This window comes from Pseudorca crassidens, chromosome 10 (genome assembly GCF_039906515.1).
Source record: "Pseudorca crassidens isolate mPseCra1 chromosome 10, mPseCra1.hap1, whole genome shotgun sequence".
In the NCBI taxonomy this organism is placed as follows: Eukaryota; Metazoa; Chordata; class Mammalia; order Artiodactyla; family Delphinidae; genus Pseudorca; species Pseudorca crassidens.
In genome coordinates, this window is record NC_090305.1 from 99,462,843 (window position 1) to 99,486,902 (window position 24,060).

Consider the following 24,060-nt stretch of genomic DNA (forward strand, 5'->3'; position numbering starts at 1 on the left):
TGAACAGAAAAGTTTAGTATAAAGAATTACTAACTGTAACAGAGGACTGGAGTAACGAGGGGTTGGCTAGTAAGAAGGAAAGAGAATCCTGAAGAATATATTATAGAAAGAGTAGAAATAAGGAACAGCTGCTTCTCAGGGTTGAGATGCAGCACCCCAGGAAGAGCCCTCTCCCCAGACAGATCCAGACAGCTGCGTGGAGAGGGCATGGCTGTGGCTAACTGAGTCAGAGCAATGAGCTGCTGGCCAGGGTACACTGTAGGACCAGGCACTGGGGAAGGCCTGCAACCAAGAGGCAAAACCCCTTCTTCCTGCAATGTCTCTCCAGTGCCCTCTACTGATAAAACTTAACATCAGGAGAGCCGGCAAAGGAAAACTATTTAAAAGGCCCAATTCAGTTTTCACAGAGCAGGCAAAAAGGATGAATTTGGAGCTGAGGCAGTAAACTGATAACTGGCACAGGGGCCCTGAGCCTCCATATACAAAATCCCAGCTATCCTGCTGGAAAGACCACATGGAGAGACCATGCGGAGAAACCACATGGAGAAGAACAGGCTCCCAGACTACATGGAAAGACAGAGAAGTCCAGACACCTCAGCGGAACATCACCTCCAGCCGCCCTGCCAGTTGGCTACATGCCACATAAATAACCACCAGCAGCCTGAGGCCAGCCCAGACTGAAGAATCATAAGCAAATGAAGTGGCTGTGGCTTAAGCTCCTAAATTTCCGGGTGATTTGTTACATGGCAATTAAAAACTAAACAGAAACTTTCTGTTCAATTTGTTTTGGTTATCTACCGCTACATTCTCATGAAATAGCACAGTCCCTTATTTGGTCATGATTCTAGTTCTGGGCAGGGCTCAGAACAGACAGCTTAACTGGGTCTGGAGGATCCACTGTGAGGAAGGCTCACTCGCAGGGTGGCAAGCTGGAGCTGGCTGTTGACTGGGAGCTCGGCTGGAGGGAGGGCTGGACCTCCGTTCTCCTCCAGCTGTCCTCTCTCCATGCCCGGGGTGGGCTTCTCACAGCAGAGGGGCTGGGTCCAAGAAGCATCATCCTAAAAGTGAGTGTTTGGAAAGGACAAGCCCCACTGTGCAAACGCTTACCAAACTTCTTCTCACATCACATGGCCAAACCCAGAATCAACGTGGGCCTCAGGAGTGTGGATACTGGAGGTGCGTGATTCACTGGGGCCACCAAAGTAACCCTAACCTCAGGGGTATTCAGTTGTAAAAATTCGTCAAGCTGTACACTTAAGATGTGCATACATTAGTAATAGTTATTAATAAGTAACAGTTAATAAAGTTCACTCCTCCAAAGAAAGACAGTCAAATTATTAATAGTCCTCCCTTAGAAAATGCGACGCGCTCATTAGCACACTGCAAATGACTTCTCATGGGGTTAGGATGAAATGCAGATTATCAGCAGAGAAAATGATTCTTCCTTTTCTGATTTTATAACACTAGAAAAAGCTATTTCCTAAAAAAAGCTTTTTAAGGCACTAAGAGATAAAGGATTAAAAAAGATTTGTAAGTGGCAATCTCATCCATTCACAGGTTCTTGAAGCCACGTAAGCCACGTCACTAACAGCTAGAATCCACCAGGGAGTGTGTTCAGATCCAATGAATACTGACTGACATATTCAATCCCTCATACGCCTACTGAGTGCCCACCATGGGTCCCCCCCAGGCACTGTGCGGGGCGTGGGGTATAATGAAAATGTGCTCTAGGAAGCGCGTCGGGTGGTAAGCGCCCACTGCTGCGGGAGCAGGGGAGCAGCCAGGGGCTGCTGGGAAGGAAGGAACGACAACTCCCGTCCGAAGAAAGGGGAAAAGGCAACTCAGGCGGAAGCAACAGCAGGTACAAGGCAGCATGACTTTGAAGCCAATGTGAGTAGTTCAGCCAGGCTGCAACAAGGCGGGGCGGGGAGGGGAGGAAGGACAGTCCAGGAGCCAGCAGGTAGGCTGGGGCCATGGATGGAAGAGCCTTGGATGCTGGTGAGTCCCTGCAGGACTTTACCACGGAGAGAACACAGCGTATTTTAGGTCTCACGGGCAGAATTAAGCGTACTGACTAGAGGCAGAGAGGCAGCTGGATGGCTGTGGTAGGAAGCCAGAGAGAAGAGTGAAGGGCCTGCGCAGGCCGTGGCACAGAGGGGCCAACAGAGGCAGTTCAGGGGTCGTCCACAGCCCCGCTACTCAACGCGGGGCCCCAGAAGCAGCGTCAGCAACACCGGGGAGCGTGCTGAAATGTAAACTCCTGAGCCCCAGCCCAAATCTCCTGAATCCTGATCTCAGGATTGAGTGGAGCCCAATAATCCGTGTTTTAACAAGTCCTCCAAGTGATCTTGATGTAAATTTAAGTCTGAGGACCACTTATCTATAGGACCTCGCAATCGCTGCAGGTGAGAGGTAAGGGACAATGAGAAGTTGAAGATGATTCTTAGGTTTCTGGCTGGAACAATGGGCCAGACGGTGATACCACCATTCACTGAGGGAGGGGACAATGGAAGAGGCGCAGGTCAGGAGAGAAGGGACTCAGACCCTCCGAGGAGACATTCCCCACATTTTATGGATAAGGAAGATGAAATCTGGAAACATGAAATGATTGACCTGGACCATTTTTCTTCCTATTTTCATTCTGTTCAACGTAAATATACCCTGTAGCTCAAAATGGTAAGATGAACCAATATTCACAGATATAAGAACCCAAGACCAGGCTGCAGAAAACAGGGTTTTGTATTGGGTTTTGTTTTGGGTTTTTTTGCTGCTTATGAAAATACTGCTTTATATGGGGGCATTGTGTTGCTAACAGAACCTCTCAATCACTTATGGAATTAGGAGAACGTGTTGGGGCTGAAATAGTATGTTCTAGGACTAATATCTCAAATATGCCACTTGTGGTACCACAAAATGCCTGTAAGCTTAAGATGGGTATTTGTAGAACTACCGCATTTTGTTGAAAAGTAAAGCTGTGCAGCCTTTTCCTGATTCTGCTTCTAAAGCTACACTGTGGCATAAGCTGGTTTAAACTGCTCTACACGTGGCTGAAACCAGGAAGCCTGAATTCTTACCCCAGCAGGCCACTAACTAGCTGTGGACCTCAACCTCATCAACTTACCTCTCTGGAGCTCAGGCTCCTTCTCTATAAAATGAAGGGACTGGACTAGATGAGCACTTACATCCTTCCAGCTTTAACATTTATTATCTGTGAGGATCAAGCGATGGGATTTGTTTTCTAAGTGATTTCTTATAATAATGACTTTAAGAGGTCATCATTGCCAAGAATTGGCTTGGACTCAGGAATTTTGGGCTACAGCTTGTCATAGCCATTAACGTCAGGGTTTAGTTTAGCATAACCAGGGGGATTCCTGGTACAAGAGGAAGTAGTTAGCTAATGAGTGGCCTCCTCTCGTAGAATTCAAAGTTCAATAATGCTTAGGTGAGACTAATGCAGCCACAATCTCAAACTTTCATAAAACGCTACTGTTTGAGCCACCAAATATCTCATTGGCCTGATAAACCTACTCATAATGCTTTCCCTGGATACACCACACTTTTCCATTCTCCCAGTGATTCAGCTATAATACTACAAAATGTCAGCACAGGAAACCTCATTCTTGGGAAAGACAATTTGGCTTAATGGTCCATAGAGCTGAATTTTGACATAGATTAAAATCTCAGCTCCATCACTTATCACTTATTGCTAAGTGACCTTGGATGGAGATTTCCCTCTTTCAGCCTCAGAGAGGCTTTCAGAAAGGTGAAAATGTCAAGAACATCAGATGCTGCTAAGAAGTCAAAGGAGATGAAGTCTAAAAAGTTGTCCTTTGGACTTAGCCACATAGAGGTCTTCGATGACTTCAATGAAGGCTATTTCAGAAGAAGGATGGGCCTGGCTGAGGATGCTGATGAGTCAGTGGGAGAGGAAGAATGAAACTGCAAGTAGAGGCCACCTACTGAGAAAGGAAGGAGAGACACGAGAGCAGCTTCAGGATGAGACTGAGTGAGGTGGTGGTCAGTCAGCTGGTTTCAAGATGGGAGAGATTCGGGCTCGCTGAAAACCTAACGAGAGAGAGAGAGAGAGAGAGAGAGAGGGAGAGAGAGAGAGAGAGAGAGAGAGGGAGAGATGCCTAAATGAGAGAAGAGAGAACGCGTAACATTCCTGACAAGAGGGTAGGAATGAGGTAGGAGAAACTAGACTCTATAATAAAGAGGCAGCCCTTTATTATAAAATGAAGAAATTATAAAAGGAGGGATAAAATATGTACAAACACAGGCAGATTTATACATTTGGTGTTGGAAAGATGAGGATTCCCATACAATGGCTTCTATTTTCTCTACAAAGGAAGAGAAAAGGTCTTCAGCGAGGCTGGAGCCACTGAAAAGAATTGAGAAGGGTTCAAGTAATCCTTGTGAAGAACAAAACAAAGAAATAATCACAGAAACAGCAAAAGTGCTAGGCAGTCTTGAGGGCCCACTTGTGGTATGTGAGCTTCATGAAATCTTAGTGGAACAAATCTGCCCAGTTGTACTACAGTCTTATGACTGGCAACATTCAGAGAAGGGTGAAAAGTTTTCTAAAGAGTCTAAGCCAGTGCTTAAGGCCCGACTGTTAATTCCTGACTATTAATTGCCCATTGGAAAAATTTATCTTTAGAAAAACAACTTCTGACAAGTAACTGGAGTTATTACACTAAGATTCCATTTCTAAGCAGAAATATATAGAAACAAGTAGTGAACTGGAAATCTTTACCTTGATTTTTGTGAATTATTACTTGCTTAAGTCAGTAAGCACAAATATTCTTTGGTTTGAAAATCAACTGTATAGAATTATAATTTATCAGGTCAAAGTACATGCTTATTTCGTGATTACGAGAACTCACTTATGCGATGCTTCCCAGGCTTCCTCTTCTTCTAGAAGATCTCTTATGATGTCTGAACTGGAACTAAAAGGACATGTACATCAATATTACCAGACAATAAAAAGACTGTGGTTCCATTCATATAAAATTCTAGAAAATGCAAGCTAATCTCTAGTGACAGAAAGCAAACCAGCAGACCAGTGGTTACCTGCAGGGGGCAGGGGGTGGGCAAGGAGGGACTACAGAGTGGCCCAAGGAAACTTTGGTGATGGATAGGTGTGATGGATAGGTCATCACCTCGACTGTGCTGACAACTTCACAGTACACGTGACAAAAGTCATCAAATCGTGTGCTTTAAATATTTGCAGTTTATTATACATCAATTTCAATGAAGCTGTAAAAAAAACTTAATCAGCAATAATAAAGAAAAAAATATCCCTAAAGCTTAAATAAATGCCTCAGTAAAAAAACCTGGATTCAAATGGAATATAATCGTGAGCCTTTTCAATTTCAATTTATGGCAACCAAAGATCAAATCATGTTTTAAAAACTGCAGTTTAGTAATGAAATTCACAAGAGATATTAAGTTCCTAAGTGTCTGTTAGTCCCTCTGTAACCAAATAAAGTAAAATGTAATTAATTTGAACTGTGCTAATGCTGTAATTTGTTATAATGCAACTTAGCTTAAAGTGCTACGTCATCTTTAGCCTATCTGTGCAGGGCAGGGCGGGAGGCAGGGGAGCAGAGTAAATAAGGATAGAGAGGACAGGTATTACTTCTTTAAAAGAAAAATGTTTTAAGGCTTTTAGCATCTTGTTCTTACCCAACTAAATTCCTTATGTGTGTGTGTGTGTATATATATATATATATATATTAGGAAAAAAAGCATTTCTTTAGACATCCAAGACACATAAGACACAGAATGTCATGGGCAGTGTATGGGACAACTCAAATAGTCGTCACAACCCCCAGGATAAAGAAGGCTCAAACAAAGGACTAACTCTCTCTCAGGCAAGAGACAACAGGTTTGGAAATGTTAGTGCCAATCTCATTTCTAGTGATATTCTAAGAGATAACAACAGTTTAAAAATTATGAAGATTTAAAGTGTCAGTGAATCATTCTCAACCACTTCTGAAAAACTACTTTGAAGCAGTGTTTGCCTACAGTGCCTGAACAACAAAAATAAGGGGCAACAGTCAATAAACATAGTTCTGTACCAAACATTTTACTCAAGGGATTTCCCCAATTCCCAAGCCCCTCAAGGAGCTACACGCAGGGCGCCCCTGACTGTAGCTTGTGTGTACAATGGCCTATGGGGAAGCGCTCCATTCGCATTGCAATGTAGTGACCCTCCAATACAGTGAGCACAATTCAGGATGAGGTTCCTCAAAGGGTAGAAGCAAGACTCCTCGTATTTGTGGATCGAGAAAACATGTAACAACAGTGAAGTATTATAAATTTAGTAATACCGTTAATTTATATTTTATCCATTAGAGAAGCACATATATACATTTTAAAAATAGTAGTACATACGCCTGTGAGACACTCTCGATTATGTCCATGGATAATTCTTGATATGCATATGCTTTTGCAGACCAGCTGCAATCATTCTTTCAGGTCCCTGGGACAGGAACCATTGACCTAACCTGTCAGGGTACCTAAGCATCCACTACTCTTACACTGAGGATGGCCCCCTGCTCAAATGCAAGTGTCCCTGAAAATAATAACACATTAATTTATCATCAGTCATTTTCACCTTAGTATATACAAGCCTATTATAAGCTTTCCCATTAAACAGCTAGCTAAATATAGTGTTCATTAGGAGAGGAGAGGAAAAAGCAGAAGACCCTCAAGGAGACACAAGGCAGATTTCACCAACTTCATTATTTTCCTAAGAGACAGACCCACCTGGCCACTCGCCGGGGAGGGCTAGCATACACTGCCACCCTTATTCCCACAGAAGAGGTCTAAACCTTTCCGTTCACAAGATCCCAACCTTTGTTAATCCTTACTTTGGTAGTAACTACACCAACTTTATCAAGAAAACTGAAGCTGTTTATGGGAGATTTTCATTTCCTTCTCTCTACGCCAAGTGATACTGATACCATCACCCGCTCTTCCCTACCTGAACGGAGCTAGGGCAGTGTCTCTCAACCTTTTTCCATGACTGCCCCCACTCCCCACACCTAAGAAGTCTTTTCAGAGCTTTTTTTTTTTCCCTAATTGCCCCTCCATGAAATTTTAATACCACAAACATAATGTATATCTGTTTACATACTATGTGTGTGTATACATGCTTTACACGCGGAGTAAGATTTTCTTTTTAACCATCTAGCCCCCCCCCAGCAATTCCCCCCGCCTTGGGGGGTGAAATCGCTTCTACTGAGAACCCATGAGCTAGGGGAATGGGAGAAAGGGGCAGTCATATAGCTCTAGGTCCTGGCAGGTATCACATCACTAGAGAAACAGTAAAGTCGGCTTCTTGCTGACACCCTCCAACACACACATACAATTTTTTTTCAGCAGGAAGGTTACAAAGCATCCCTACTCCTCCAGCTAAGTAAGCAGGACGGCCAAGCCTGTCAAATAACCTATTAGTCTGTGATCAGATCAATTAACCTCCGGGCTTTCAAATCATCAGTACAAATCACCGATTTGTTGAAGGAAAATACTTGCGGAGCATTAAGGACACAAACCTAAGAGGTTTTTGCTACACTACTTCAGTGAAAACAGATGGTACAGGAGGTTTACAAGACACATCTCAGAAGTGGTCTGCAATCTCCTCTTCGTCTGCAACTTCAATACTACCAACTAGCACGACGCACAGTGCCTCGATTTCCTCAATTCTCATCACCTTTCCTTCTACTCCAGCTCAGTCACTAACCTGATGATAACCAGATCACTAAACTGATTGATAGAAAGTTTGCGAGGCTTGACGTTTACCTAAAATGAAGTTTCAGCATATTTTGCTATGTCTGCTGCTCCAATTCTAGTCCCCACTAAGAAACTGTGAGTTGATGCTGACTAATACAATTAAAATAGCAGACAGAAATGTCCATTCCTTTTTAAGGTAATGTACTTACTATATTCTACTCAAAAGCCACATTCCTGAAATTAAACATACTGTTTCACAAATAGGATTTTACAAAGAGACTACTGGGCAAAACAGGCAGTGTTACTAAAATTATCACTCTCAGATCTCTTCCTTGTGTAGAGCAGTAATTAGTATTTTTGAAATCTTAATCATTTTAATATGCCTTGGAGATCAAAAATTCCTTTCACACACTTTCAAGACATCTAAACAATCCTCCACAGGAGAAAATAAATTACTCCCTCCAGTATACCCAGAGTCAGGGTACGCACAAGCCTGCACAGCTGTAGCTTTTAATTCTCAGACAAGAAATTTTTTCAGAGTAAACTTCAGATTCCCTACAATTTGGGTTTGAAACACTCCGGGAGACCATGATTTAAGAAGCCAGATGAATGTGGAGTCTGGAACTTGAACGTCAGAGCTCCCTGTGGGAGGGTGTTCAAATCCTGCTGTCTGATGTCACCATCCAGACCAGGCTAGAGTGGATATTATTATACAAATTAAATACATGAGATAAAGGTTTATAGGCAAAAAAATATGAATCTTCAATTCTATGGAATTCCCAGCCCCTGTACAGGAAGAGTCTAGTAGCTCTATTTGGAACACTCACACTCAATTTTTCATACCATGTAGACTTCATTTTCAGCTCAAACTTTCCGAAGTGTAAGCTCAACTGCTTTCTTCTTTGCTGGCTGCTGGCTGTTCTTTGTCCTAGTTGGTCCTCCTATAATATTTTACTCTTGTCATTCTCTGATCAAAAGTAGTAGCATAACATCTTATCAGGTGAAGGAAAACACTTTCTTTGCTTATTTCTCTTGCAGCCTTCTATTTCTACCGGTCAAGATTTTACCACCAAAGCTGAAAAGTGACATACCAAGTTCTTCTGGCAAAGGGATGACTGCTCGTACTACCCAGAGGAAAAAAGTCACAGGTTTTAGTGTTGGACAAAGTCAAGGTTTCAGTCTTGTTTCTGTCATTTAGTGTACCCTGGGCAAGCTACTTAATCTTTCCAAGTCTCAATATCCTCACCTTTAAAGTCAGGATAATAAGACATATAGTTCAAAGGAATATTTTAAAGATTAACCAATATAATACACAGAATGTTTAGCATAGAGCTTGGCACACAGTAAGTGTTCAATAAACGCTGCATCCATTTTCATAAACCAGATGTGGGTCTGAATTACCCAAATAACTGCCTCAGCACCATGCTTCATTTGCCCTAGGAGACCAGATCACTATGTGCTGTTTCAATCTTTAATCTTTGGTTTCTATGACACCAGGGTGCAAATTCATCAGAACTTTTTATTTATCCAGCATGGCAGGTACACAGGGTACTGTGGGGTAGGTAAAATGCAAACATCTGCTATAAAAATCCTGCGGATTAAAGATTACTTACAAGTGGAATTTTTCTATTATCTACTAGTTACTCTCCACCAATCCCCACCCCACCCCCAAATCTCCCCTCATAATTGTGGCATTAATTTGAGCATGGTTGAGTATATCCAACTTAAAAAAATACCTCTTTAAGGGCTGAGCACTGGAAGACTGATGGACAGCATATAAGCCCACTAGACAACGGTACTTAAATAAATGCTGCCAGCTCCATGAATCCTTCCTCAGACCCCTGTTTCAAATACTCTGTTCTATAGGGTGAGCAACAACTTATGTGCCAAGTATTTTAGCAGGTGGCTCACAATAACATTAGAATAGTAAACATCCTAGGTTGAAAAAAAAAATCACTCAATGACAATACAAAAAATTACCATTTTGTTAGCAGTCACTTCTACAAATCACTGTGATGACTAGTTTATATACACTAGCTTTAATTCATATAAGAACCCTAGGTTTTATCCCCAATTGACAGGTAGACAAAAACTCAGAGAAACTAAAGGGAAAGAGGGATGTTTTCATGCTCTCCACTAGATCTAGAAAAAGATAAAATGAAGAAAGCTCCAGACTCAGATATAAGAAGAATATAATAACAGAACGAACTTATTATCAAGTAATATGTGGAAAATCCTTAATAAGAGCTGAAATGTTCAATTTACAAAGAATTCACAATACATGATCACCTCATTTGCTTTTAGAAGCACCCAGAGAGGCTGGCAGGGCACAGACACTATCATCCTGTTTTATCAACGAGGAAACTGAAGCTCAGGGAAATTAATTCAATAATCTACCATGTGCCAGGCACCCTGCTAGAGGCGCAAAGCCATGGCTGAGCTGATGAACAAAGATGAACAAAGATGGAAGGCTAGGTACAGGGATCTGATGGACGCATATAAATTTCAAGGACTCGATGTCATAGCATCTTAGGGGAAGATAAGGGGAAGATACAATGCCCCATTCATCCAAAGGACTGTAGATCCCAGGTACCACCCAGTTTAAGCTCTTTTGAAAATGCAAAAGATATGGGAACACGACTCCACGTTCCCACATTTTCTCTACAGGCTTTTCAACAATCAAAATTCTCCATCTGAAACAAGATGAACCATTTAGCTTTCAGGGGTATTCTGAAGTCCAGAAATGTTCCCAGAAAAAAAAAACAAAACAGTCTGTAATAAAATACAAAACAGTAAGGTATATTAGTAGAAAAAGATTTTGTAGCAAATTTAAATTCATTCAATGACACATTCTTAACAGTTAAAAACCAAATTCATTCAATGACACATTCTTAACAGTTAAAAACCAAATGTAATGTGTTAACCTCCCAAAAACAATTAAAAAGATTTTAAAAAATAACAAAGCTACCATTGAATTACAGTAAGATACTTACACCTTAGGTTCAGTTACTTTGACAAGGTTTTCTTTAGATACTGTTTTCTCTTAATTTGACCAGAAACATAAACACCTATTCAGCAATTTTCTTAATAATTCCAGTGCACCTAAATTACAAAACCCCATTACTGTATCTGTCATACCTTACTGCTGCATCACGAACCTTCACGAACCAATTTATATAATATGACACTGACGAAGACGACGACGATTTTCAAAACTTTATTGTAAAGTACCTACTCTTTTTGGCTAAAGTAAATTCATATCTTTACATGGTTCAAAATCAAAATGACATGAGAAGATGGACACTGAGAGGTCTCACTTCCTCCTCTGTCCGCAGGCAATCCGTTCCCCTCTGACTCCAGCACATAATCACTTATTAGTTTGTTGTTTATTCTTCTGATGTTTCTTTATGCAAAACCAAAAAAATAAAAGTATACTCATTTCCTCCCCTTTTAGAAAAGAAGCAGAATGCTATCTATGCTGTTCTGAATTTTGGTCTTTTCACTTGCAAACGTATCCTGGAAATCTCTCCCTGTCAGCATGTAGAGATTTTCCTTTTTGAACAATCACATAGCATCTCATTGTGTGGATGTACCAGAGTTTAATCAACCAGCCCCCAAGGATGAATACTCAAAGTAGTTTCCAACCTTCTGTTATGATAAACAATGACTTGATGAGTAACTCCAAGTATAGTCATTTGTACGGGTGCAGGTGTACCTATAGGACAAATTCATGAGAATACTGGGTAAAAGGCCAAACAGTACTTTTGGTTGGTCTCACCAGCTTCCTCTCCTTAGGGACTGTATTATGTAGCACTCCAACCAGTAATAAATGAGAGTGTGTGTTTCCTCATACCCTTACTGCAGAGTCTATTAGCAAATGTTAAGATGCTTGCCAACCTCACTGGTGAGAAATAGATGAAATTTGCATTTCTCTCTGGGCAAACCATCTGTTCAAGGCTTTTGCCCATTTTTCTTTTGAGTTTGTGGGTCCTTTCCTTCTCAGTCTCTAGGTGCTCAAAAAGAATATCAAATCTGGAATGTTTTAAAAAAGGTTCTATTAAACCTCTATACATGATAAGAAAATGTATTAGCATGTCTTCTTTCATAGTCAACAACATTTCTAAGTTATATCTGAAAGTTAAACACATTCGAAGTTTTTTCTTAGTTGACGACAAAGAATTCCAAAGCAAGCATCTACTGTATGGGCAATCCTCACTATCAGGTGATCCTACAAAACCTTCCTGGCATGTTCTGTTTCCCATTCTCAAAGGCTCACACCTCAAACTGCCTACCCACCAGCCCACCCCAATCTCAGCTGATGAAACTGCCTTAACTACGTTAAGAAGATAAAAGCAGGGGAGTTCCCTGGTGGCCTAGTGCTTAGGATTCTGGGCTTTCAGTGCCAAGGCCCAGGTTCAACCTCTGGTTGGGGAACTGAGATCCCGCAAGCCACGCAGCGCAGTCAAAAATTCAAAAACAAAAAAACCGGCAGGAACTTGCTGCCCCTGCAACTGTGCCTAGGTCCTGACTTCCTTGCTGCTTCTATAGGTCAGTCAACCCCTCTCCTAACAAAGGCCGACCCTTCCACCTGCTCCCACCTCGCTGCCTCCTCGGGACTTCACTCACGCAGCTGGCTCCCCACCCCTCATCAGTGTCCCCTTCTCGACCACATATTCTCATCAAAGCCCTCCCGCAATCCCGTGTTCCTCCACGTACAGTCCTAACCTCCGCCACCCTTCACAGCAGAAGTTCCTGAGAGCTGGTGGGAGTTGCTCTCTCCTTCGTCCCCTAAGGCTTCCCTTCAGTGCACACCGGTCAGTCTTCCAGGGAACCCCTTCACTCGAAGCCACACCTGCTAAAACCTTCATGTTGCCCAAGTCCACAGTCCCTGCTCCCTAGTCAAACAAGTCTTGTTTCATTTGACTTCTCATCTGTTTTCTTCTGTCAGCTTCCATGGTATCACAATGTCTTAGTTTTCTTCATCCACCACTGGTCTTATTCTTCCTGGATCTCGTTTGCTCAGTCTTTTCTAAATGCTTCTACTTTCTCAATGTTCGAGTGAGAGGGTTCAGTCCTAGGTGCCTTTTTCTTCTTCTGCACATCTGCACTATAGGCTCAGAGCCAACACCATGCCTTTAAGTGTATCTCGGGCCCTGTTCTCTCTCCTTACTGCCGCCTCCTTGTCTGATATCTCTACTTGGTCATCTCACAGGCCCCAAACAAAACCCCTGATTACCAACACAACCCACCCCCAACCCTTGGCCAAGCTTTCTACCGCCTCTCTCAGATTTCCCCATCTTACTTAGCAAGTACAACCATGCACCCAGTTGTTAAAGCCAAAATTCATCCACAGGCTGAGCTTTTCCTGTCCTACCACGTCCAAACCACCTGCACATGCTGTCTATCCTACCTCCAAAATATATCCCCAATCCCACCCATTTCCGTCTTTACCATGATGGTCCTAATCTGCTCTACCATGACCCCTCAGATGGACTGGACCAAAGCCTAACTGGTCCCTGCTGCCACTCGCTTCACCTCTAACCCCCCCGTTCACTCTTCACAGCATCTGGAGTCATCCTTTTAAACCATATAAACCAGACCATACTGTTACCAGATCAATATTGATAGGTCAGTTGGTCCCCAAATTAATCTACAGATTGAATTTAATCTCATCCAAAATTCCGTAGACCTTTTCTTTCTTTTTTAGCAACTGACAAGTTAATTTTAAAGTTTATATAGAGATGCAAAAGGACCCAGAATAGCCAAAACAATTTTTAAGCCCATGGCAGCACCTCTGGCCTCCAGCATCAATCATCTCTTTGATGGAAGTGTCTGACACACAAATGCTGTCATTTTTTTAGGTGGCAAGGAAAGGGTTAGGAAATATTGTATTCAAGAGAGAATCATACCTTTTAGGTCAATCACTTTAAATTCTTATAAAAAGTGAAGAAAAGTATTGTGTATTTTTTTTCAAGGAAGAGATAAAAGGACATTAGGTTAATTCCGAACACTGGAATCCTCTTGGCCCTCTGGAAAAAACTCAATTTCGAGGTACAATCAAACATTTGTGCTTATGTTTAACTTATAAATTTAAGGGAAAAAAAGAAAAAAAGAAGACATTAACTCTGAGAGTCTAATGTAAGGGACAAATTTTTTTAATTAGCAAAATTTTCATTGCTACAACTAGATACTGAATCAAAATCTCAAGTTAAGTGGGCCGGGGGACAAAATCACGATGCTTCATTTTGTTCTGACTCAACTAGTAGCAGCATAAATGACCAACACAAAAAAACCCAATACTAGAAGACAACGAGATCACAGTAACAGGTTACAATATTCAGCCCCGTAAGGAGAAAGGAATTACAAGACAAGCAGCATCTCAAGGTGAAAACTTCCTCTACCACTGAAGAAGCTTTCATTCGAATACAAGTTCCCTTGACAACAAGAGGGAGGGTATGAAGCTCTTGATGGGAGCAGCATGTCTTCTGCACAGCCAGGCCCACTTCTATATCATCTGCCCAGCTGCCCATGCTGAGGACGCATGTTCAACTGTACAAATGTGGGATGCCTGGCCAATACCAACCACCAAACCACAGAAACCCAGTATTAAGTCAAGGTTCAGGCCATAAAACTGTAGTCTTACAATCTGTTCAAGGAGGAGGAGAATTTTAAAACTGCCTTATACTGCTGGGTTTTAGGCAGTGGACACTGAACTGCCTTGTGACTCAGTTCCCACAAAAATGAGGCCTTAGACCAAATGATCTAGTGTATAAGAATTATCCCTCCAAAACTATATTGACTCCAAATTTTAATGTTGACACATATTTTTAAATTTTTGATCTGTACTATTACCCATACTCCAGTAGCAAGATGCAAAAGGCTCCAACGAAATGTGCTTACTAGGGCAGGGGCAGCATAGGAAAGCACCTTCCAGGCTTCCCCAAGTGACTTCTGCAGAATTACCTAAAAAATAACAAGCCTCTGCATTTGAGGCCCATCATACTTTAATGCTTGAACCTCTCTAAGATACAAGAATAATGGGTACTACTTACGTGGTAAAATCAATAGGAGTAAGCAAAATCAGCAATTTAATATGTACCCATGTTCCAGAATGTGACTATTTGTGTGGGACTAAGAGAACAAAGAAGACGTGAAAATAAACACGGCATGTCCCTCTGACAAGACAACCATATAATCTACCATCTAAACCCAGACACTGGGGAGAGTGATAGAGGGTACTATTAATAATGATGCCAAGAGAATAAGTGGGAACCAGCTGATCTCAGAGACACCGGAACATATGGTCATTCTATGTCTAACTGACATTTTAAATAACTCAATTAAAATGCTGTTCTACTCACAAAGGAATCAATGGCACCCAAGATAAAAATTCTGACGCAATTCATGTTATAACAGGGCAAAATCTGGGCTGAGAATTACTGGCTTCAATTCTATTTGGTGAATGATTTGAGAAAAGTCACATCACCTCTCTAGGCCTCCATTTCCTTACCTGTGATATGAAGCTACTACATTCAGTGATTTCTCAAGGTACCTATGAAATTGAAAATGTTTGTATTCTATCCTAACGTGCCTTCTTCCCAGGTGCTGAAGGTCTCCAAGGAGACCTCAAAACATGTGTTCTTCTGATTTAAAAGCAAAGATAGTATAAATTGAGAAGGCAGGAAAAAAGCTCTGACTTTAACTTTCAAGTTGACTATAACACATGATAAACTTGAACAATTCACTGAAAATACAAAATTCCAACAGCATGATGTGCAAGTTACATATCATTTCTAGTTCATCCAATTTCATTCACCAGAACAAGACTAAAGGATTCTGATTCTGACAATTTGTGTTAAACTAGAGAAAGCTTTTAACTGCCTGCCTATGTTTGGGGGTCTGGGAGTGCTGATCCAAAATAACTGTTGATCCTCTAACATTTAGAAGGAACTGGTAGTTCCTTCAAGGTCTCATACTTACTCTGCTCCAAGCATTCTGAAAAATACGTTCTCGCCTACTCTTTTTTTTTTTTTTTAATGAAGAACTAAACTCTGAACCAGTCAAGATTATATCTGTTTTATGAATCAAGCCAAATATACAAAGAAGCACACTGAAACAAGAATTCCTATATGGTTTACAAAATGTCTGAAAAACTAAAAAGGGAAACACATTTTTAAAAACTTCAACCTTATGCAAATAGCAAGTATTACCGCGTCATGCCAACCCAAACTCTCACAACTACAGTCATCGTACCAAAACCTCCGGTGACAATCAGACACTGCTACAAGCTATGACAATGAAGGTACCATGTGACAAGTGTGGAACCTAGAAGGGACTGCCAATTTCAACAAGCATTTTAGATACACAAGTTAGCAACCACTATGGAATTGTAAAACTCTCTCCTGATACAGAAAATTGAAGGGCGCAAAGTAATTTTACAGAGGGTCTTTATAGCATGGCAGTTCATGAATTTGGTGAAAACAAAGAAAAATATCTACCACCTAGGGTTGACTCAGAATGCTGAAAAATCATGAATTTATTATAAAACAAAAACCAAAAAAGCTACTATAAAGAAGCCCATCAGATTACCCAGTGAAAATGCATTAAAAAAAAAATCCCTAAAAGGTGCCAACATGAAGTATGTGAGATTAGAAGAAAACCTCATTATTTAACAGCAAATACCCTTTGCCGATGAGAACGCGAGAAAAGATAAAAACTATCTGTACTTTCACATTGTTCTGGGAGGATCACTACTCAAACCACTTTTACAAGTATATATTCACTAATGAAAACATGGTAACTGAAGACGATGAGGCCTATCGTAAACGGTGCATGTTTTCTCTTTTGATGAAACATAAAGGCCGGGTTAGCTACATCCTCTGAGGTGGAATCAGTCTACAAAGTAAAAACATTAGCACAAGAAAGCAAAACTGATAAAACAAGTAAGACAACCGAGAGGAAAACAGAATTCTTCCTTCACGCTTCATTTATGGATTAAATTTTAACATAGTACAAAATAATGCACTTTATGGAACGTACTACACAGGGCTTTATTAATTTATATGACTAAATGTAATACGTACTATTAAATGAAAGAAAAAAAGAATTCAATAACTAAACTTACTACAACCTAGAAACTCTGCAATTTACCACTGAAGAAAATGTTTCGATGACTTTGGTTTTCCAGTATTCAATACATTCTTTGAATATTTTCATACCACTGTCTCCTTATTTTGATGTTGTAATGTACTTTAAAAAACCTTTAATTTTAGAATAGTTTTATATTTACAGAGAAGTTGCAAAGATAGTACAGAAAGTTCCCATATGCCCCACACCCAGTTCCTTCTATTGTTAACATCCTACATTAGGTCTGATACATTAGTTACAACCAATGAAGCAATATTAATACGTTATTATTACTAAGGTTCATATTTGACTTGTATTTCTTTAGTCTTTACTTAATGTCCTTTTTTGGTTCCAGTGTCCCATTCAGGATACCACATTACATTTAGTAGTCGTATCTCCTTAGCTGCCTCCAGACAGTGTTGGTTTCTCAGACGTTCCTTGTTTTTGATGACCTTGACAGTTTTGAGGCATGCTGGTCAGGTCATTTTGCAGAATGACCCTCAACTGGAGTTTGTCTGATGTTTTTCACACAGTCTGACTGAGGTTACTGAGTTTGGAGGAGGAAGACCACAGAGGGAATGTGTCATTTCCAGGGCATCACACCAAGAGCACACACGCCATCAACAGAACACTGCTGTTGATGCTGACCTTGACCTCTTGGCTGAGGTATGTCTGTCAGGTTTTTGTTTTCTCTTCTTCTCCCCTTCTTTTCCCTTTCCTTTCCTCTCACCTTCCTTCCCCCCTTTTCTGTCTCTTTTTCTAGCATTTCCCTGCTTCCTGCCCCAGCCCTGGATTCAGCCATTTCTCCAAGAAGCACTGGTTCCTTCTTCTGGAAAATGTTATTAAACACCAAGATCAGGGTACTAGGTGTGCTCCTTGCAGCTGTGCTGCCCTTGCTTCTGGGCCCTGGCAGCTCACAGAAAAAGGAAACCCATGTGTAAAATAACTAGCTCACTTACACACACAGATCTATAAATATTTCTGTATGTATCCATCTGACTCTATATTAAGCTAAACATGAGTTCATTTTAAGGTCTCCAATTCTAATCCACTACCACATGGATAGTTTTAGCCTTATTTGTCTGTAGTCTCCCCTCCAACAGTCAGAAACCTGACTCCCATTTGCCATCCACTTAAGACAAAGACACACAAGTAACATGAAGAAAAAAAATATTACGCTAAGCTACAGATGAAAACGCTAAGCTACAGACGAGCAGAATTAGACAAAATCTTCTGAAATAAGTCAGGGAAAAACTCCAGCAAATACATATTAGAGAAATATTTAAGGTTCACACATCAGTGCAAATCAGGGTACAGAGAAGTGTACTTCAAAATACCTTCTAATTCTTAATCATGAAGAAGCAATTCTGTGTAAAAAACAGTTAAAAATAATTGCTATGAAATGTGCCAAATAAAAGGTTAGCTTTCTCCCCCGCTTTTTGTCCAAGGAGGATTCAAAGGCACACAATATTGTCACCTTTTAATGCGGTACTTCTAAAGACTTTCCCCAGAAAGACCAGCTGGCTTCTTCTGCCACACCCTGGAGAGTCAGGTCCGAAGCGGAGAGGACATCCGCAGACACCACAAGGCCCACTAACAGTGCTCTAACTGCCGCCGAGGAGAAACAAACCAGGATAACGAGGAAATATTCCCGACAATCAAAGAACTCCCAGTTCTGTGCTTGTGATTTTCCTGCCTAAGACCCAGAGATTTTTACTTAGTATGTTGGTGAACTTCAGTTTGATAAAAAAAGATTACTTCGTACTTCAGTTCATTATCTATCACACAAGAGGAAAAAGTAAATTGTTTCTCATCAACAAACACATTTTCCTCCAGCAGTTTGTGGACCCATTTGTCTCAGAGCTTTCGAGATTATCTGTCCCTTTCTCTCCCTGGCATCTGCTCGTCTACCACTTATTCAACAGCCCCCAAATACCCTTATGTCTCCCCTTCCTGGCAGCGACGGGCAAGTGAGCTTGGCAAACAGGGGCACAGAGGGGCAATGAGCTCTGGGACTCCCCCCACCCCCGCTCCTGCCTTCTCTTGGGCCCGAGATACAGACAGAAGTCTACAGTACCCCATTTGCATTAATAGAGTCTACAGAAAAGCAAACCAGTTTCCTGTCTTCAGTTGGAATCACGGCCTGGGCAGATCCCACTGGTGCCCTGCCCCTATCCCCTTGCCCTCATCCCCTGACGTACTTGATCTCCAAACGTAAGCGCCTTTGCCTGACGTGCTGGAGCCAGCTCTGTCGCCAGCATGAAAGGCTAGAAGCAGCAGGGAGCAGCCCCCAACCAAACGACATACCCCTGCCCCTTGCCTTGGGTGGGACAACTCAGGTGTGTGTTTTAAACCAGCTCCCAGTTCCCAGGAGGGATAAACCCCCGTCGCTCACAGGGACGTCTGGTTTGATAATACGCCCCTTAAATGCTATCTTCCCTTTCCTGTCGCACTTCCCCACTCCCTACGGTGTGGTTCTTTCACCTTCTAAATTAACCACTTCCACTCAAATCCTTGTCTCAGGGTCTGCTTCTCAGGAAGCCCAAACATTTCAAGCACTGCATGTTTACACTCTTTCAAGAATGTGAAGAGCGAGCCGGCTTGGCCATAAGCATTATCAGTCAGGAAAACTTGGGCTCTGACGTCAACTAGACCTCGGCTCAAGTCCTGGTACTGCCATCTACCATGTGTACAACCCTAAGCTGCTTATGTGACCCCTTAGACCTTTCATTTCCACTTCTCTAAAATGGGCTTGCCTGTGGACTAAGTGATATAACACAGAACACTCCTAGCACTCACATACTGTTGAGTCCAAAAGCCTCCTACAAAACCCATTAGCTTTTCAATAGCAAGCATCAAGGGACATACCCCCAAGGACTCTTTGAGCTCCTCTCCTCAGGAATCCTCATCTTGCTGTACTCACCAATTCTGAACGATCAGGTTTACCCAATCCTAACCAAGACCCGCACTGAAAGAACTGACTAAACCAAAATCGTCATCTCAACACACAAGTCAGCTTTGCCCCTCTGGCTGAGAGGCCACTTTGATGATAGAGGTAGTGTTTCCCATTCCCTTCAACAAGCAATAAACTCAGCGTGGTCTCATCAACAGGCTGATGGTGCCAGTACTCTACATTCCTCAGATGAGTGTCACAATGGCACTTTTTCTCTTACAATTTCCCCATCATTCTCCAATTGACTCAGAATTTAAGAAAAGCTGAAATTTAACTACCCCTTAAATTTTCCAACAAATTGTAATCAAGATTTCTTCACATATTTTTGTTTTTTGCTCTCTTGCTCTTAAGAAGTTTGGACAGATAGCTCTTGGAAAAATGACTGAAAAGTGAGGAAAAGTTGTACCAAAATATATGAAATGCACGGCCCACAGTTAATACGCCTCTTTGTCAAAGTTTCCGGTGTTCTGTGCCTGTCTGTATTGTAATTCCTACACTGATGCTGCTACTGACCTAGCATCAAAAAAGAGGTAATGGTTTTGGCCAGGAAGTGTGAAAAGTTAAAATGTACTCATGCACACCTTATCTGACCCAGGTTCTTTTATGACCAGCACTTGGCATCTGCAAGAAGGTTCAAGCAGGTTACAGGTTACCAAGCAGTGAAATTAGGTGGTCTCTGTGATACTCTTCATTCCTACTGAAATCAAGGTCCCTGCTTCATTAGCCCACACTCTCTAACACACCAAAGCTGAGGTAACCATGTTGGGTCAGTTCTCAACAGACTGACTGAAATAAATATGGTTTCAGAGACTGAAAACAATACTCAGCATCCCATGTAGATCCCTGGCTACCACTTTTTTTAGCCAATAAATCGTAACTATAAATCTTTCCTTTAGAAAATCTTCTGGTATAAATAAGCTTCTCTGATTATGGAAAATGACCCTTTCCAATAATTTTTTTTAATTTTAACAATTTCACACTTACAAAAAAAATGACTCTTAGACCCTTCACCCAGATTTTCCAATTGCTAACATTTTGCCACATTTGCTTTCTCACTCTTTCTCTCTGTGTGTGTACACTCACACACATACACGTTATTTTTTTAAGCACTGAGAGTTTCAGCCATCATGTCCCTTTAACCCTTCAGCGTGCATTTCTTAAGAACAAGTACATTCACTTACACAACCATAATAAAATTTTCAAAATCAGGAAATTGAATACGGATATAATATTACCTAATCTATGACATTACTCAATTTTTTCCAGTTACATAAAAAGTTTCTTTTTAACTTATATTGCCTAGAATTAAAGTGCATAAATATTTTTTTTAAATAATGATCTAAAGGTTCTTCCAAAGAACAGCATGACCACTATTCATCTCTACATGAAGATTAAAGCTTCCTTGCTAGGGTCATAATCAAAAGCATCTTTTCTTATAACTTAGCACTCAATAAAAATGGAGTTTTTTCTGCTTGCCAAAACTCAGGGAACAAAAGCCCTCTCTTCTTAAGAAGAACAATAAGTGAATTTACAGAAATTTGGACAAGTCTCTTGAACTCCCGGAAGTCATCTAGGGGGTGTACAAAAATCTAAAATTCTTATCAATTTTTTTATCATCTGTCTTCAAATTGGCAAGAAAGAATCAATGTAACATTAATAATTAAAACTCTAAAAGAGGTACTTATTTACGAGTTAAGAAACAAATTAGCAACAAACAATTTCATCCTAGTAATTATTTGGATTAGATACACCTATTGGATCTTAAAGTAAGATTATTCTTAGTTGTCAATCTGGCATATTACATAAATTTAAATACTGCTCTAACACAACGAAAACCAATAGTGTAATTCAATAAGATCTATAATCTGTATTACAGCATGACTACATGAATTAAAAAAACAACTCACAATTTATTTTCACTCACATTAGACCTAAAACAGCATGACTTGTCTCTTTAAAAGAGAAAAAAAAAGCATAAAAATTTACAAAATAGTATGATGCTTCTGTATTAAAAATGTTCCTCTAAGTATCCACGTACCCATACTGCTGTCTTTAGAAGAATGTACATATGAAAGTGTTAACAGTTCTTTCTGGCTGATAAAATTTTACTGGACTCTTACTTTTTGTTTACCTAAATTTTCTATTTTTCACAATAAGCATGCATAACATCTAAATTAAAAGTTGTTTTGAAAATCTAGGGCTTTACAGTGAAAGCAATAAAACTATCATAAAAAGAAAAAGTGAGAAAATTTTCGTAAAAAATGAACACTTCAATATACAAGGAATAAGAATAATTCTAGAAGGTTGATTCATGGTCTGCAATGGTCAAGCGGTAAAAGAACACAGATAATTTATCAACTATTAACTTGTCAAAAATAACAGGATTACAGAATGTTAGGGTTGGAAAAGATCTGAACAAAGTCACTGAGTGTCATGTCTCATCGCCCTTCCATGTGATGTCTGAATTATGGAAAATAAATGTTGGACCAGACAAATAAAGACCACTAATCTCTGAAATGCTTTGATTCCACTAAAGGCATTTGGTTGTGATGGGTCCCTTTTCACTCTGAATTCTTGTCCTGATTTCTAAGGTGTTAATTATCTTAATCAACTGCGTATCTCTCTTGACCATTTAGATTTTAGAGTCACTAAATCGCACTGGCATTAACCAATGGATCACTATACTCTGTGACAGCCTTCTGCCAGGTTACCACCAACTTTATGAGTGTTATGACCGACTTTATTAGTTTCCAACTAGGTGGTAAAATTATGCTTAAAGTGAGTTAGGGAACTTATTCATATTCAGATACTACATTTCAAAAATCTAAGACAACATTAATGGTAAGAGGAACCATTATTTTTAATGTTTACATATCCACAGTTCTTTTAAACATATGTAGACATAGGTTTTTATCTTATACCATTGTTGTACATATATTTTTTAAAAAACTGAAATAAGTTGGTTAAAGTATTCCTAAAACGTATTCAGATTCGGAGCCCTACACTCATCGTGTTTTTTTTGTTATTGTTTTGTTTTTTTTGCGGTACGCGGGCCTCTCACTGTTGTGGCCTCTCCCATTGCGGAGCACAGGCTCTGGACGCGCAGGCTCAGCAGCCATGGCTCACGGGCCCAGCCGCTCCGCGGCATGTGGGATCTTCCTGGACCAGGGCACGAACCCGCGTCCCCTGCATCGGCAGGCAGACTCTCAACCACTGTGCCACCAGGGAAGCCCTCTTCATTGTGTTTTGACTCAACGTCTACGATGTCTGTTTTTTTCCTCACAAAGTCATCCTCCGTACCACCAAAAGCACTGGAGATAAAGCATTTCTCCAAATTACCTGACAATTGTCTCCAGGCATTTCATTTAAGGCACTGACACCCATTCTGCAAACTAAACTCATAATTTTGTTTTTCTCAATCACATAACCTGTGACTGGAAGATGAGCAGCTTCTGTTCAAAGACAGCAAGAAATGTCTGACAAATCGATACTTGACACCCAAACAATAGTCTTTGCAACAGATGAATCAGTCAGGCTCACTGTTATTACTTTGAAATTTTTCCCATCTATTCCAAGGGATGTGACCATTTCTCCTGCCTTCAGTAGATCATGTAACAAACAAGCAATCCTTTGCACATAGTTCACTAACAAAACATAACAAGTCTTCAGACACTTGTGGGCATCTTTAGGTCTTGTAAATCATTTGACTGTTTTGCAAGAAAATACAGAAATACAGTCATTCATCCAACAGTGAACACTACCTCGCTAACATCAAACTTTCACCCTGCTGTATTTTGTTACTTTCTTCGTACACAACTTTTTTCTCGTTATTTTGTTGAAGACATTTTAAATGACAAACCAATGTAATGTTAACAATACATGTAACTCAACTGAAACTCACACACTGGCAAGTATATCACAACTACCACCTGGCTGGCAGCAACTGTAAAACACCATTGATCACTGTACCTATCACAATTTCAGATATTAAAATGTAAAACAGAAAATGTACACCTTAGAATCAAAAAATCCTTCAGTTAATAATGGTCGTGCAGTGACCCAAGGCAGGAGATTTTTTTTTAAATGAGTGACAGACTCAATTCTTAAGGACTTTGATGAGTAATAATAGGAAGGACAAGGATAGTCAAATAACTATAATACAAGGCAAGATTTGATTTAGACAAACTGCTATGGAATTCAGAGACGCTGCTACAGAAATTCACAGAGGAAGTCAAAATTAC

At 40.6% G+C, this 24,060-nt stretch overlaps 1 protein-coding gene across 4 annotated transcripts in view; it reads right to left on the bottom strand.

Moving 5' to 3' along the window:
* RAD18 (RAD18 E3 ubiquitin protein ligase) overlaps positions 1–24,060 on the bottom strand; it is a 114,891-nt gene that overhangs the window by 6,637 nt on the left and 84,194 nt on the right. For all 4 annotated transcript variants that reach the window (XM_067755297.1, XM_067755294.1, XM_067755296.1 and 1 more), the window contains one exon: positions 4,887–4,949. In XM_067755297.1, the coding sequence (XP_067611398.1) occupies positions 4,887–4,949 (63 nt within the window). The remainder of the gene's footprint in view (positions 1–4,886; positions 4,950–24,060) is intronic.